At 38.2% G+C, this 17,509-nt stretch overlaps 1 protein-coding gene across 1 annotated transcript in view; it reads left to right on the top strand.

The window, feature by feature from the left end:
* The window catches only part of SYTL4 (synaptotagmin like 4), a 118,074-nt gene that overhangs the window by 43,934 nt on the left and 56,631 nt on the right, over positions 1-17,509 (top strand). The window contains exons 2-5 of the mRNA XM_024578730.3: positions 3,576-3,755; positions 3,995-4,210; positions 4,348-4,457; positions 4,685-4,787. Coding sequence (XP_024434498.2) covers positions 3,646-3,755; positions 3,995-4,210; positions 4,348-4,457; positions 4,685-4,787 — 539 coding nt within the window. The 5' untranslated portion in view covers positions 3,576-3,645. The remainder of the gene's footprint in view (positions 1-3,575; positions 3,756-3,994; positions 4,211-4,347; positions 4,458-4,684; positions 4,788-17,509) is intronic.

The following is a 17,509-nucleotide window of genomic DNA, read 5'->3' as shown; positions in this document are numbered from 1 at the left end:
GGTTGCTTTCATTTTACTTCATTTTTTTCTGGTGATTTCCTTGTTCTTTTGTTTGGGGCATATTTCTTCATCTTCCCATTTTGTCTCTGTATTAGGTTGATCTGCTGTGAGTCCCAAACTTGTTATGATGGCTTTATAATGAAGGTGTGTCATTGTGCTTGGTGGTGCAATCTTCCAGATCACCTGAGGTCCATGCTCCAGGAATGTTGTTGTGGGTTATGTGCAACCTCCTATTGTAGTTGAGGCTTGAATGTTGTTGGCCCTTTCATGGGTGGACTAATCCTTCATGCAGACTGACTTTAAGGGTAAAACTCTATCACCATGTGTGAGACACTGTGAATGGTGGTGTCCCCTGAGGCCAAGTTGTTCCCAGTAGGATCTGATGATTGCCAGGACCCCCCTTTGGTTGTGATGCTTGTGTGGCTAGTTGGGTCAAGCTGTGGTATGGTCTGAAGCCCACCATTGGTTGTGTTGATTCTAGGTCCACTTTGGTGGGGTTCAGGTACTGGTCAGTGTCAGATATTGTGTGTAACTGGCCTTGGGCTACCTTTCTGGAGCTTTTGCACTGTTTACTTTTTGTGGCTTCATTTAGTGGACCTGGGTGTGCATGGGAGGGGCCAATATGTGTATAAGTAGCTTCCTCCAGCTTAGAGCTGGGAGGAAGGTCTGTAAAAGGATGAAGGCTCCCTGAGATTTGCCTCCACCTGTCAGCTACTCCCCATCCCTGTAAAGTTGCCATATTCTTCTTCCAGAGCCTTCCAAAAAAAGACTGTAGCATGGGCTCAGTCTAGGCACAAAACAGACCCTTCCATAGGTTGCAAGCTCAGTAAGGTGTGGCTACTGGGGTTGGGAGGATATGACTAGTAGTTCTCCTACTTGGTGATCTTGCAGTAAGGAACTCAGTGAGGGATAAGTGGCCCCTACTCCAGAGCCAAAGCACTCAGTCTCTGCCAGAGTCTCCAACTCCAGTTCTACCTGGAGGTGCTTGCTGCTGGTTCTGGTTGGATGCAGCCAGCTGGCCCCTCTGCAGGAGCAAGCTCAGGCACCCCAGGCTCAGGGAGACAGATCAAAAGAGTCTCCCATTGTGGGTGATGCCAGCCTAGCCCACAGGAAGGGGATAAGCACTTCATCCCCATCCCAGACATTAACCTTCAAAGGACGCACTCTTTGAATGAGTCCTTTCAAAGGGACAGCAGCACTCTAAGCTGCTGTCCCTTTTCTCCACAGAACTGAGCTTAGCAGGGTAGAGTATCTGGGAATTGGAAGGGTTGATCCATATAGTCTCCTGTTGGGCGTGGTGCCACAAACCTGTAAGATGGGGGTGGTGCCTGCAAACCTGTAGGATGGGTGCAGGCACTTCTTCCTGTTCCTGGGGTAGTGTGGACTGAGCTCACTGGAGAGATAAGGGTGTCCTTCCCCCCAACCCTGCACCATGATTTAACCACAGACCTCAGCCCCTGCCTGCCTGGTTTCAGGACAAAAGCTTTCCTGGCAGACATGTTTCAGTTCAAAACTCCCAGCTTGGTGCGGCACTCTGGCCCCTTGCTTGGCTGAATTCAGCAGGATAGGGCTGGCCAAGTGATTCAGTGGATTGGGGAGGGGTGCCACCTGTGCCCTGAAGGTGGGGGAGATGGGTCCTTTCCAAAGTCACACAGTTTAGTCACTGTCTGGATATGTGCCAAGAGCCACTGCAGAAAAAGAAGTCCCCAATAGTTACTGCTGGCTGCAGCCAGCAGACTTTTCTACAGGACCAGTGTAGGGCAGAGTGGGCTCACCAGCAGTCAGAGACTGGATAGCGCATTCTCCAGGCTGGTTCTGTAATAGTAGGAGTGCTCGTCCATGAAAAGTTTGCATCTGGGTCTCCCAGGCAGACTGCATCCCAGTGATTTTCACTACTAGGTGCTATGCGGGCTCCTTTTTCTGTCTCCATTGTTCTGGGTAGGGGATCTCTGCTTGGAGTTGAGACCTGATGCTCCTGGGGGGATGAAGTTTTCTTGCCACAATATACTTCTGGCTGCCGCTGCACTTGGGTGGCAGGACTAGCCCTTCCCATGTCTCTGCCCTTCTTACCAGTCTCTATGTGGCTTCTGTAAAAACCTGATATAATATTTTAGTTCAGCCAGCCTTCATTTGGTTATTTAGGTTGATTGCTCTATAGTTTAGCTGTAAATCTGTTTTGGTGCTGAGAGCTTCCATCTACTCTGCAGCCATCTTGGAATCCACAACTACTTCTTCTTCAGTCAGGGATGTATTTTCATAAAGATCTACCACATTTTTAAATGGCTGAATAGTATGCTGTTATATGGAAGTATTATTTGGTTTAATGATTCTTCTGTTAAAGAACGTTTTTCCTCCTTGCAAATAATTTTATAGTAACATTCTTTTATATATGTCCTTGCATGCATGTTTGTGTGAATACTCCTATTCTTAGAGGTGGCATTGCTTGAATAAGGAGTACTCACATTTTACAATGTGTTATGTACTCCAAATTGCACTTCAGTCTGTCCTTTAAATCAGTATTTCATGCTATAGCTAGAGTTATCTCTGTAAAATGAATTTGATCATGTGACTTCCCAAGATCAAAAGAAAGCAATAACAAAGATGTTCGATGGGTTTCTATTGTCTATTTAATGAATTTTAAAATTCTTAGTTGTTAAGAGTATTTGAGTGTTATATAATCTGGCCTTGATCTATCTCTCCTACCATTGTTCCCCACCAACAAACATACACTGTGTTCTATAAGGCAAAGTCTACCTATTCTGTGAAACCTTACATGTACACAGCCCTCTCTTTTCCCTCTCTATGCAAGATAGAATTAATTACTTCCTTCTATAAGTTCCATAGCATTTAATTTATTATCCCTCTGATAGCACTTAGTAAATTGTACTGTATTTGTGTATATCTGTATCTCCTACTACTCTGCGAACTTCTTAAGGACAGGAACTATATTATTCATTCATCTCTCTATTCCTCACACTTTGGACAGAGTGGGTGCTCAACCAACGTGCGTGAAATGGGTGAAGATATCCTTGAGATAGTATTTGCAATAGAACTTTGGGAGATAGAGGAGGTGATGGAAGTTTTGAAATATACCAGAAAGCTAACTAAATCTTGGGAACATGGAAGCTGGTGAGGAATGGAGAAATGGGCTTCAACTTGAGGAGTCCTCATGTGGTTTTTTTCCTCAAGTACAGAGACCAGCTGTCTGACTTTTTGTGTTGATAGGCTGGAGAGTTGACAACATTTAAAATATTGAAAATTAGATGCTTGAGGATCTACTTGGTGGAGGGGAAGTTTGACTCAGTGGGCCTCAGCTCTTTCCTGACCAAGATGCTTATGCTTAAAAACCCAACCCTTTCCCAGAGTCAGGAATAAGTTTTTATTCTTGAAAAATCAAAGCCTCTTCATTTTAAGGGCAAGATTCAGGTGGGGGTAAGAATGGTAAATAGATCAGATACTTCTACAATGTCTCTTTAGCCTGGCTCAAGGGCAAAGTATCCTGCTGAAGGCTCTAAGGCTGTGGCCCTATTCTGAAGTTAATTATATGTGTGAAATTAGTTTTTACCTTACTTCAGGCAACTCTGGTAGCTCTCCTTGTCTGATTGTTTTGAAGAAAGAAGAGTAAAAGGAAAAAAAGAATAAGTCATGTCGGAGATACTTGACCTCTCTTTTCTGTCTGAGATGGAAAGGGATTTGATCCTCAGTGTTCTACAACGAGATGAGGAGCTCCAGAAAGCAGAGGAGAAAAGGATTAGGTAAGAGTCCCATGCTTTTTCTGGCCTTTGCCCAGTGATATCCAGATGTTTTCTAATAACTGTCATCTGACTTTCAGAGGAACTTGTGTATAAGGTTTACAACTCTTCATTGGCTCAGGTTGGGCTCTGAGGTGGTTGCTTTCACAGAACTAAATAGTTTTACTGTGTCTACCCCACAATGCCTCTCTAACCTATGCATATCCTGAATCCCCTTGTCCTTCTCTTTTGGGTCTTGGCAGGCGATTGAAGAATGAGTTACTGGAGGTAAAAAGGAAGGGGGCCAAGAGGGGCAGCCAACACTATAGTGATCGGACCTGTGCTCGGTGCCAAGAGAACCTGGGCCGTTGGACTCCTAAGACCAACACTTGTCGGGGTTGTAATCACCTGGTGTGCCGGGACTGCCGTATCCATGAAAGCAATGGTACCTGGAGGTGCAAGGTGTGCACCAAGGAAATGTGAGTGTCACCTATGGCTGAGAAGAGGGTGGAAATGAGGCCTTGGCTGTGGTGAGAATTTCTCTGCTCAGCCTTTGTTGGTTGGATGACAAGGACCATTCTTTATCTATCTGTCATTGTCTTTTATTCCTTCCCAGAGAGCTGAAGAAGGCAACTGGAGACTGGTTTTATGACCAGAAAGTGAATCGCTTTGCTTACCACACAGGCAGTGAGATAATCAGGTTGTCCCTGCGCCGCAAACCTGCAGGTACCAGACCTTTCTAGATGTGGTTCCTTGAGGTGTTTGACCTCAGTGATAGATCCTATGGTGTTCAATCTTTGTGTGTTCTTTCTCATGGCATATCTTATCTTCATGGGCTCAACCTGATTGTGGGGTACATAAACATTATATTGCATTACTTCTACAAGTGTGATGTGTTTCCCTTTCACCCCTCATCACCACCACTCTGCCATGCTTTTGTTTTTGTCTTGAAGTGAATAAGAGGGAGACTGTGGGACAGTCCCTCCTTCATCAGTCACAGATGGGTGATCTCTGGTCAGGAAGAAAAATCATTCAGCAGCAACATAAGGAGCACAGGTAAGAAAGAACCAATCATCTCAAGAACTGCTACACAGCCTTTAATTGTATTATTTATTTTACTTTTTTCTGTTTCTAAAAGAATAGATGTTCATTATAAGAAAATTTGGAAAGTATAGAAAAGAATAAAAAAGGAGGAAAAATATTCCTAATCCTATTATCCATATGCAAACATTAACACTTTGCCTTTAGTTACTTTATGAGGACAATTTAAAGACAAGTACAAATAGAATACTTATCATTAAAAAATTAATCAATATAAGAAACGATAAAGAAAGCAGTAAGTCACCCAAATTCTTACTCCCCCAGTGTTCACATTATCTGAAAATTATTTCAGATACCTTTTGTGCATATATAGAGATAGTGGGGTAGGTGAATGGCTGGACAGAAAAAACTTGGTAATATAGGGTCACAATATATTAAATTAAAAACATTTTCTTTAATTTTGCTTGAATTTATCAGAGTAAAACACTGAAATAAAGTTGAAAGACTGCTTGTCTTCAGATAAGTACTTTTTTGTTTTTACCATAAAAGATATTGGTCATTAACACCCCTTTAAGCTCAAGAAATATATTATGAAAATATTGAGAAGTTAGTAATTTTTTCTCATCTCTTTTTATTAAGAAACTTTTTGAGATATAGTTCACATATCATAAAGTTCGTTCATTTATAGTATACAATGCAGTGGGTTTTATTATATTTACAGAATTGTGCAACAATCATCCTAATCGATTATAGAACTTTTCATTACCTTAGAAAGAAACCTGGTACCCTTTATCAATCACACCCCCCAGCCTCCCTGTCCTTCCCCATCCCTAAGCAATCAATGATTTACTTTCTTTTTCTATATATTTACCTATTCTGGATATTTCATTTAAATAGAACATATACTATGTAGTCCTTTGTGATCATCTTCTTTCTCTTAACATAATGTTTTTAAGGTTCATCCATGTGGTGGCATGTATCAGTATTTCATTTCTTTTTATTATCAAATGATATTCCATTATATATAGATACCACATTTGTTTAACCACTCATCTGTTGATGGACATTTGGGTTGTTTCCACTTTTTGACTGTGTAAAGCCATTATGAACATTCATTATGAGTTTTTGTTTGGATATATGCTTTAATTTCTCTTAAGTAGATAGGTACCTAGGATTGGAATTGCTGGGTCAAACAGTCATTTAGTCATTTTTAAACCTACCTGCTTCAATATTACACATTATCAGTGGACTCTGCTATGAAAGAGATTAGATTTCTTACACTTCCTCCAAACTTTTTCCCCATTCCCAGCTTTTAATTACTCAAATTATTATGAAATTTACATTCTGTTATTCCATCATAAATCATCTGCTTGTTTTATCTGTTTAGTTTTACTTCATATTTTAAATGATTGTATGCTTATAACCATGTGTTGTACCATGATTTCTCTGTTTTTCTGAAGTCTTTACTTATTTCTTAGTTACCTGTATGTTTTCATTGACAAGTTCCTTTAAGAAGAGCTTGTGAGTGCTATTTTTATTTTACTCTTTCATGTTAAAATGTCTGTCTAGTGCCTTTGTACTTAACCGGTATCTTGACAGGATATTATATTCTTGAGTCACACTTTCTTTCCCTCAGAATTTTGTAGACATTATTCTTCTGTCACTGAGTGTAACAGTGAAGAAGTCTGAGGCTAGCCAGCTAGTTCTAGTTTTTCTCCCTTGTAGGTAACTTACTGTGCATGTATGTATGTATATATCGGAATATACCTGAACAAATTCATTTTATTTTTCTGGAAGTTTAGTAACTTAGCAAGGACATGTCTCAGTGGTATATCATTTTTCCCTAATATGTGGTGCACCCTTGATGAGTTCTTTCTTCATTGCTGGAAAATTTTTTGTACCATATAATCTGAAGTCTTTTTCTGTTTTTTTTTAGTTAAGTTCTCCACCTCAGGAGCATTGGATTTCCTTATCCTCCATTTGTGTCATTTTCCTGTACTATAAAATGCGAGGGAAAAAAACAGAAAGATGAATGCAATTAAGCATGATTAGCCCAACCCTCTCCTCTATGCTATTACTTTGATTTTCGGCCTTTACTCTCTTCTTAAAAAATTTTTTTTACTAATAACCCTGGCTGTTGTGGTACAGTGGATTGAGTGCTGGCCTGCAAACCAAAACGTTGCCTATTCAATTCCCAGTAAGGTCACATACCTGGGTTGCGGGCCAGATTCCTAGTGAGGGAGGGGGGAGGCACGTGCGAGGCCACCACACATTGATGTTTCTCCCCCTCTTTTTCCCCCTCCCTTCCCACTGAAAATAAATAAAATAAATCTTTAAAAATATTTTTACTAATAAACTTTATTATGGGGGGCAGTTTTCAGTTAAAGAAAAATTGACCAAAAGTACACATTTCTCATATATCCTCTCATTTCCTCTTCTAGTTTTCCTTATTAACATCATGCATTAGCATGATACATTTGTTATAATTGTAAACCAAAAATGATATATTATGAATAACTAAAGCCCATAGTTTACTTTAATATTTATTCTTTGTGTTAAACATTCTATAGGTCTTAACCACTGTATAATAAAATAACATTTATCTACCATTGTAGTATCATAGAGAATAGTTGTATTGCTCTAAAATAATCCCCTGTCCTCTACCTATTCATCCTTTTCCTCGACCTCCAAATCCCACAGAATCACTGATCTTTCTACTCCCTCCATAGTTTTACTTATTTCAGAATATCATGTAGTGGGAATCACACAGTATGCAGTCTTTCCAGTTTGGCTGTTATCACTAGCAATGTGGAGTTAAGTTTTCTCCATGTCTTCTCATAGACTTGGTAACGCATTTCTTTTTACTATTGAACAATATTATATCATATGAATGTACCACTTTGTGTTTATCCACTTATTGAAGGACATTTTGGTTGCTTTTGACAATTATGAATAAAGCTTCCATAAATATTTGTGTCCAGGTTTTTGTGTGCACATTAGTTTTCAACTCAATTGTGTAAATACCAAGTAGTGTGATTACTGGGTCATGTGGTAAAAGTATATTTAGTTTTATAAGAAACTACCAAACTCTCTTAGAAAAAAATGTACTATTTCACATTTCTACCAGAAATGAATTATAAATTATTGAATAGTTCCTATTGCTCCATATGCTTTTTTAAAAAATGATTTTATTGTTGTTCAATTACAGTTGTCTGCATTTTCTTCCCACCCTTCTACCCCACCCCAGGCAAACCCAACTCACGCCCTTGCTTCCACCCTCCCCATTGGTTTTGTCCATGTGTCCTTTATAGTTGTTCCTGAAAACCCTTCTCCCCACTGTCCCTTCACCACTCGCTTCTGGCTATTGTTAGATTGTTCTTAACTTCAATGTCTCTGGTTATAATTGGTTTGCTTTTTCATTCAGTTGATTATGCTCCAGTTAAAGGTGAGATCATACGGTATTTGTCCCTCACCACCTGGCTTATTTCACTTAGCATAATGCTCTCCAGTTCCATCCATACTGTCACAAAGACTATGAGATCCTTCTTTCTCCCTGCTGCATAGAATCCCATTGTGTAAATGTACTAGCGTTTTTTGACCCACTCATTTGCTGATGGGCACTTAGGTTGCTTCCAGTACTTGGCTATTGTAAATTGTGCTGCTATGAACATTGGGGTGCATAAGTTCTTTTGGACTGGTGTTTCAGGGTTCTTAGAGTGTAATCCCAGCAGCGGAATTGCTGGGTCAAAAGACAGTTCCATTTTTAGTTTTCTGAGGAAATTCCAGACTGTTTTCCACAGTGGCCTCACCACTCTGCATTCCCACCAACAATGTGCTAGGGTTCCCTTTTCTCCACATCCTCTCCAACATTTGTTTGTGGATTTGTTTATGTTGGCCATTCTGACAGGTGTAAGGTGGTATCTCATTGTGGTTTTAATTTGCATCTCTCTGATGGCTAGTGATGCTGAGCATCTTTTCATATGTCTCTGGGCCCTCTGTATGTCTTCTTGGAGAAGTGTCTGTTGAAGTCCTTTGCCCATTTTTTAATTGGGTTGTTTGTCTTCCTGGAGTGGAATTATATGAGTTCTATATTTTTTGGAGATCAGGCCCTTGTCTGAGGTATTATTGGCAAATATATTTTCCCATACTGCTGCTTCTGTTTTCATTTCAATGCTGTTTTCTTTAACCATGCAGAAGCTTTTTATTTTGGTGAGATCCCATTTGTTGATTATTTCATTTGTGTCCGTTGCTCTAGGGGACATATAGGTGAAAATATTACTGCATGGAATATCTGAGATTTTCCTGCCTATGTTTTCCTCTAGGACTTTTATGGTGTCACAACTTATATTTAAGTCTTTTATCCACATTGAATTTATTTTTGTGTATGGTGTAAGTTGGTGATCAAGTTTCATTTTTTTTACATGTAACTGTCCAGGTCTCCCAACACCATTTGTTGAAGAGGGTATTTTTATTCCATTTTGTTCTTCTTCACCTTTGTCAAATATTAATTGACCGTAGAGACTTGGGTTTATTTCTGGGATCTTTATTCTGTTCCATTGGTCTATGTGTCTGTTCTTATGCCAGTACTGGACTGTTGTGATTACAGTGGCCTTGTAGTACAGTTTGATATCAGGTATTATGGTCCCTCCTACTTTGTTCTTCTTTCTCAAAACTGTTGCAGCTATTTGGGGTCATTTATGGTTCCATATAAATTTCTGAAATGTTTGTTCTACATCTGTTAACTATGTTATTCGTATTTTAGTATGGTTTCATTGAATCTATGAATTTGTTTGGGTAGTGTGGACATTTAGATGATGTTAATTCTTCCAATTCATAAACATGGTATATGCTTCCATTTGTGTGTGTGTGTGTGTGTGTGTGTGTCTTCCTTAATTTCTTTCTTCAGTGTTGTATAGTTTTCTGAGTACAGGACTTTTACCTCCTTGGTTAGGTTTATTCCAAGGTACTTTGTTTTTCTTGTTGCTGTATCAAATGGGATTTTTTCCTAGTTTCTCTTTTTGATGTTTCATTGTTGGTATACAAAAATGCCTTTGATTTATGAATATTAACTTTGTATCCCTCTGTTATGCCAAATTCACATATTAGGTCGAGGAGGTTTTTAGTGGAGTCTATAGGATTTTCTGTGTACACTATCATGTTATCTGCAAGTGATGACAGTTTTATTTTTTCCTTTCCAATTTGGATGCCTTTTATTTCTTTTTCTTGTCTGATTGCTGTGGTAGGACTTTCAATACTATGTTGAATAGGAGTGGTGAAAGCGGACATCTTTGTCTGGTCCCAGTCTTAGTGGGAAAGGTTTTAGTTATTGCTCATTGAGAATGATGGTGGATATAGGTCTCTCATATATGGCCTTTATTACTTTGAGGAATGCTTCCTCTATTACCACTTTGTTGAGTGTTTTTATCATAAATGGGTGCTGTACATTATCAAATGCTATTTCCCTATCTATTGATATGATCATGTGATTTTTGTTTTTCCTTTTGTTTATGTGATGTATTACATTTATTGATTTGCATATATTGTACCAAACTTGCATCCCTGGGGTGAATCCCACTTGATCATGGTGTATGATCTTCTTGATGTATTGCTGGATGCAGTTTGCCAATATTTTGTTAAGGATTTTAGTGTCCGTGTTCATCAGTGATATTGGCCTGAAGTTTTCTTTCTTTGTTATGTCTTTATCTCATTTTGGCATTATGATGATGCTGCCTTCATGAAAAGAGTTTGGGAGTTTTTCCTGTTCTTAGATTTTTTGGAAAACTCTGTGAAGGATAGGGGTTATCTCTTCCTTAAATGCTCTGTAGAATTTTCCTGTGAAACTGTCCAGTCCAAGACTTTTGTGCGTCGTGAATTTTTTGATTACTGCTTCAATTTCATCAGCTGTTATTGGTCTGTTCAGGCTTTCTGCTTCTTCTTCATTCAGTTTTTGAAGATTATATTTTTCTAGAAAGTTGTCCATTTCACCTAGGTTTTCAAATTTCTTGGCATATAATTCTTCGTAGTAATTTCTTACAATCTTTTGTATTTCTGTGGCATCAGTGTAGTTTTTCCTCTTTCATTTCTGATTGTGTTTATTTTGGTCCTCTCTCTCTTTTTCTTGATGAGTCTGCTTTAAAGTCTTGTCTATTTTGTTTATCGTTTCAGAGAAGCAGCTGCTAGATTTAGTGATCATAAGGATTGTGCTTTTAGTCTCCATGTGGTTTAATTCTGCTCTGATCTTGATTATTTCCTTCCTTCTACTTCTTCTGGCCTGTCTTTGTTGTTGTTCCTAGAGTTCTTGGAGGTATAGAGTTAGGTTGTTTATTTGAAATGTTTTTATCTTTTTTAGGTAGGCCTGTATCACTATGAACTTCCCTCTCAGGACTGCCTTTAATGTGTCCCATAAGCTTTGGATTGTTGTGAGTTCATTTGTTTCTAGAAACGTTTTGATTTCTTCATCTTATTCTTGACCCATTCATTATTTAATAGCATGGTATTCAATCTCCATGAGTTTGAGTGTTTTGAGATTTTTCCTTGACGTTGGTTTCTAGTTTAAGTCACTTGTGGTCTGAAAAAATGCTTGATACAATTTCAATTTTCTTGAATTTCTTTTTTTAAATTAATTAATTTATTAATTAATTTAAATTAATTAATTTATTTTTATTCAGTTACAATTGTCTGCATTTTCTCACCATCCCTCCACCCCACCCCAGCCAGTCCCACCTCCCTCCCCCACCTCTACCCTCCCCCTTGATTTTCTCCTTGTGTCCTTTATAGTAGCTCCTATAGACCCCTCTCCTCACTATCCCCTCCCCACTACCCTGTGGCTATGGTTACAATGTTCTTAATTTCAATGTCTCTGGTTATATTTTGTTCGCTTTTTTCTTTTGTTGATTATGTTCCAGTTAAAGGTGAGATCATATGGTATTTGTCCCTCACTGCCTGGCATATTTCACTTAGCATATTGCTCTCCAGTTCCATCCATGCCATTGCAAAGGGTATAAGCTCCTTCTTTCTCTATGCTGCGTAAAATTCCATTGTGTAAATACACCATAATTTTTTTTGATCCACTCATTTGCTGATGGGCACTTAGGTTACTTCCAGTACTTGGCTATTATAAATTGTGCTGCTATGAACATTGGGGTGCATATGTTCTTTTGGATGGGAGTTTCAGGGTTCTTAGGATATAATCCCAGCAGCGGAATTGCTGGGTCAAAGGGGAGTTCCATTTTTAGTTTTCTGAGGAAATTCCATACTGCTTTCCACAGTGGCCTCACCAGTTTGCATTCCCACCTACAATGTACTGGGGTTCCTTTTCTCCTCATCCTCTCCAACACTTGTTTGTTGAGTTGTTTATGTTGGCCACTGTGACCGGTGTGAGGTGGTACCTCATTATGGTTTTAACTTGCATCTCTCTGATGGCTACTGATGCTAAGTATCTTTTCATGTCTCTGGGCCCTCTGTATGTCTTCTTGGAGAAGTGCCTGTTGAAGTCCTTTGCCCATTTTTTAATTGGGTTGTTTGTCTTCCTGGAGTGGAGTTGTGTGATTTCTTTATATATTTTGGATATCAGGCCCTTGTCTGAGGTATCATTGGCAAATATGTTTTCCCATACTGTTGGTTCTCTTTGTATTTTAATGCTGTTTTCTTTAGCCCTGCAGAAGCTTTTTATTTTGATGAGGTCCCATTTGTATATTCTTTCCTTTATGTCCCTTGCTTTAGGGGACATATCTCTGAGGATGTTGCTGCGTGGAATGTCTGAGATCTTCCTACCAATGCTTTCCTCTAAGACTTTTATGGTGTTACGACTTATATTTAAGTCTTTTATCCATCTTGAATTTATTTTTGTGTATGGTGGAAGTTGGTGATCGAGTTTCATTTGTAGCTGTCCAGATCACCCAACACTATTTGTTGAAGAGGCTATTTTTGCTCCATTTTATGCTCCTGCCTCCTTTGTCAAATATCAATTGACTGAAAAGACTTGTGTTTATTACTGGGCTCTCTGTTCTGTTCCATTAGTTTATGTGCCTGTTTTTATGCCAGTACCAGGCTGTTTTGATTACAGTGGCGTTGTAGTACAGTTTGATATCAGGTATTGTGTTCCCTCCTACTTTGTTCTTTTTCCTCAGAATTGCTGCAGCTATTCAGGGTTGTTTATGGTTCCATATAAATTTCTGAAATGTTTGTTCTATATCTGTGAAATATGTCATAGGTACTTTAATAGGGATTGCATTGAATCTATAAATTGCTTTCGGTAGTATGGCCATTTTGATGATGGTAATTCTTCCAATCCATGAGCATGGTACATGCTTCCATTTGTTTGTGTCTTCCTTAATTTCTTTCTTCAGTGTTGTGTAGTTTTCTGAGTACAGGTCTTTTACCTCCTTGGCTAGGTTTATTCCTAGGTACTTTATTTTTCTTGTTGCTATATCAAATGGGATTTTTTTCCTGATTTCTGTTTCAGAAGTGTTATTGTGGGTATACAGGAATGCCTTTGATTTCTGAGTATTGACTTTGTATCCAGCTCTTTTGCCAAATTCATTTATTAGGTCGAGTAGTTTTTTGGTGGAGTCTATAGGATTTTCCATGTACACTATCATGTCATCTGCAAACAGTGACAGTTTCATTTCCTCCTTTCCAGTTTGGATGCCTTTTATTTCTTCTTCTTGTCTGATTGCTGTGGCTAGGACTTCCACTACTATGTTGAATAGGAGTGGTGAGAGAGGGCATCCTTGTGTTGTTCCTGATCTTAGTGGTAAAGCTGTAAGTTATTGTCCATTGAGTATGATGTTGGCTGTAGGTGTCTCATATATGGCCTTTATTATGTTGAGGAATGCTCCCTGTGTTCCCACTTTGTTGAGGGTTTTTATCATTAATGGGTGCTGTACCTTATCCAATGCTTTTTCCACATCTATTGATATGCTCAAGTGGGTTTTGTTTTTGCTTTTGTTTATGTGCTGTATTATGTTTATTGATTTACAAATCTTGTATCATCCTTGCATCCCTGGGATGAATCCCACTTGATCATGGTGGATGATCTTTTTAATGTATTGCTGGATGCGGTTTGCCAATATTTTGTTGAGGATTTTACCATCTGTGTTCATCAGTGATATTGGCCTGAAGTTTTCTTTCTTTGTTATGTCTTTATCTGGTTTTGTGGTTAGGATGATTTTGGCTTTATAATACGATTTTGGGAGTCGTCCATCTTCTTGAATTTTTTGAAATAATCTGTGGAGGATAGGGGTTAGCTGCCCCTTAAATGCTCTGTAGAATTCTCCTGTGAAAGCGTCTGGTCCAGGGCTTTTGTGTTTCAGAAGCTTTTTGATTACTGCTTGTATTTCATCAGGCTTTACTGGTCTGTTCAGGCTTTGTGCTTCTTTCTCATTGAGTTTTGGAAGGTTATATTTTTCTAGAAATTTGTTCATTTCATCTAGGTTTTCAAATTTTCTGGCATACAGTTCTTCATAGTAATTGCTTACAATCCTTTGTATCTCAATGGTATCCCTTGTAGTCTCTCCTCTTTCATTTCTGATTGTGTTTATTTGGGTCCTCTCTCTTTTTTTCTTGATGATCCTGCTTAAGTGCTTGTGGATTTTGTTTATCTTTTCAAAGAACCAGCTGCTGGATTCATTGATCCTTAGAATTGTGCTTCTAGTCTCTATGTCATTTAATTCTGCTCTCATCTTGGTTATTTCATTCCTTGTACTTGCTCTTGGTTGTCTTTGCTGTTCCTCGAGTTCTTGCAGTTGTAGGGTTAGGTTGTTTGTTTGAAATGTTTCCATCTTTTTTAGGTAGGCCTGTATTGCTATAAACTTCCCTCTCAGGACTGCCTTTGCTGTGTCCCATAGGTTTTCGATTGTTGTGAGTTCATTTTTGTTTGTTTCCAGAAGCTTTTTGATTTCTTCTCTGATCTCATTTTTCACCCATTCATTCTTTAATAGCATGCTGTTCAATCTCCTTTTTTTTTTTTTTTTTAGTGTTTTGGGTTTTTTTCCTTGAGATTTGTTTCTAGTTTCAGTCCCTTGTGGTCAGAGAAAATGCTTTATATGATTTCAATTTTCTTGAATTTCTTTAGGCTTGTTTCGTGTCCTAACATGTGGTCCTTCTTTGAAAATGTTTCATGTGCATTTGAAAAGAATGTGTATTTTGCTTCTTTGGGATGAAAGGCTGTATATATATCAGTGAAGTCTATTTCATCAAGGGCATTGTTCAATGCCTCAATATCTTTGTTGATATTTTGTTTGGAAGATCTGTCCATTTTTTACAGTGGATTGTTAAAATCCCCTACTATAACTGTGTTGCTGTCAATATCTTCTTGAAGTCCTCATAGATATTTGTTATGTATTTGGGTGCTCCTATGTTGGGTGCATATATATTTACAAAGGTTATTGTCTTCTTGATGGATTCTTCCCTTGAGTATTATAAAGTGACCTTCTGGGTCTCTCTTTATGGCCCTTCTTTGGAAGTCTATTTTGTCTGATATGAGTATTGCTACCTCTTCTTTTTTTCCTGTCCATTTGCTTGGAATATTCGTTTCCAGCACTTCACTTTCAGTCTGGGTTGGTCTTTTGTTCTGAGGTGTGTCTTTTGTAGGCAGTGTATGGGTGAGTCATGGTTTTAATCCATTTAGCTATTTTATTTCTTTTGATTGGAGCGTTTAATCCATTAACATTTAAAGTTATTATTGGTAGGTACTTATTCATTGCCATTTTACTTCATCTCTCTCTCACTCTTTTTTTCCTTTTTTTAAAGCAGACCCTTTTGCATCTCTTGCTTGGCTGGTTTGGAGAAGATGTATTCTTTGATGCTTCTTTTGTCTGAGAAACTCCTTTTTTGCCTTCTATATTAATTGAGATCCTTGCTGGATTGAATAATCTTGGTTGCAAGCCTTAGGTTTTCATTACTTGGAATATTCTTTGCCCTTCTCTTCTGGCTTGGAGTGTTTCCATTGAGAAGACAGCTGCTAGTTTTATCAGGGCTCCTTTTTATGTTACTTCCTGTTTCTCCCTTGCTGCCTTTAAGATTCTCCCTTTGTCTTGCTATTTTTATTATGATGTGTCTAGAAGTGGGCCTCTTTCGTTCCTCTTGATTGGGACTCTGTGTTTCCTGAATTTGTGTGACATTTTCTCTCATCAAATTAGGGAAGTTTTCCCTCATTACTTTTTCAAAGAGGTTTTCTATCCCTTGCTCTTCTTCACCTTCTGGTACCACTATTATACAGATATTTTTATGTTTCATGTTGTCCTGCAGTACCCTTAACACCTCTTCATTCTTTCTGAGTCTTTTTTCCTTTTCTTGCTCCTTCTGGGAGTTTTTTTTTTTACCTTGTTCTCCAGCTCACTGATTCCCTCATCTCCTTCATCTAGCTTGCTTTTGATTCCTTCTATTGTGTTCTTCAATTTAGAAATTGTATTCTGTATTTCCTCTTGGCCCCTGTTGATAGTTTCTATTTCCTTTGTCATGTTGATATACTTTGCAGTGGTTTCATCATAGTTTCCCCATAGTTTTTGGTTATTTTCTGTGATCTCATTTGAGCTTCCTTATAACCATTGCTTTGAAGTCAATATCTGATAGTTGACTTGCCTTTATTTCATTTAGCATTCGTTCTGAGGCTTCCTCCTTTCCTTTTGTTTGGGGTTAGATTTAAGTATTTATCCATCTATTTTAAAAACGATTTTTTAATTTATTTTTAGAGAGAGGGGAAGGAAGGGTTAAAGAGAGGGAGAGAAAGATCAATGTGTGGTTGCCTCTCATGCTCTCCCTACTGGGGACCTGGCCCGCAACCCAGGCATGTGCCTTGACTGGGAATCAAACCAGCAACCTTTCTGTTCACATGTCAGCACTCAATCCACTGAGTCACACTAGCCAGGGAAAGTCAAAAGACATTACATCTCATGTGACATCTTGAGATTTTTTCTGGTGTATGGTGTAAGTTTGTGGTTGAGTTTGATTTTTTTGTATATACCTGTCCACTACTGTATTTTTTGTACCATAAGACGCACCTAGGTTTAAGAGGAGGAAAATAGGAAAAAAAATTTGAAGCAAAAAATGTGGTAAAATATTTAACAACATAAATAACCTCTCCCTCCCAGTCAGCCAGGTAAGCTACATTCGGACTATAAGACGCACAGCCATTTTTCTCCCCAATTTGGGGCAGGGGAAGTGTATTTTATAGTCTGAAAAATACGGTGTTTTTACTCCATTTTATGTTCCTGTCTGCTTTGTCAAATATTAATTCAGCATAGAGACCTGGATTTATTTCTGGGTTCTCCTTTCTGTTCCATTGATCTATATGTCCATTATGATGCTAGTGCCAGACTGTTTTGATTTTGGGGGCCTAGCAATATAATTTGATATCAAGTGTTGTGATCCCTCCTATTTTGTTCTTCTTTCTCAAAAATGCTGAGGCTATTCAGGATTATTTATGTTCCATATAAATTTTTGAAATATTTGTTCTATATCTGTGATATATGTCATTGCTATTTTAATAGGGGTTGTGTAATATCTATAGATTGCTTTAGGTAAAATTTATATTTTACAATGTTTATTCTTCTAATCCATGAACAAGGTATATGCTTCCATTTATTTGTGTCTTCCTTAATTCCTTTCTTCAGTTTTGTATAGTTTTCTGAGTACAGGTCTTTTACTTCCTTGTACAAAGAAGCAGCTCTTAACCTTATTCCTATGTACTTTATTTTTCTTGTTGCTATATCAAATGGGATTTTTTTCCTAGTTTC

Source organism: Desmodus rotundus, chromosome X, assembly GCF_022682495.2.
Source record: "Desmodus rotundus isolate HL8 chromosome X, HLdesRot8A.1, whole genome shotgun sequence".
In the NCBI taxonomy this organism is placed as follows: domain Eukaryota; kingdom Metazoa; phylum Chordata; class Mammalia; order Chiroptera; family Phyllostomidae; genus Desmodus; species Desmodus rotundus.
The sequence above is the reverse complement of the archived record's forward strand: the minus strand, read 5'-3'. Positions and strand labels throughout refer to the sequence as shown.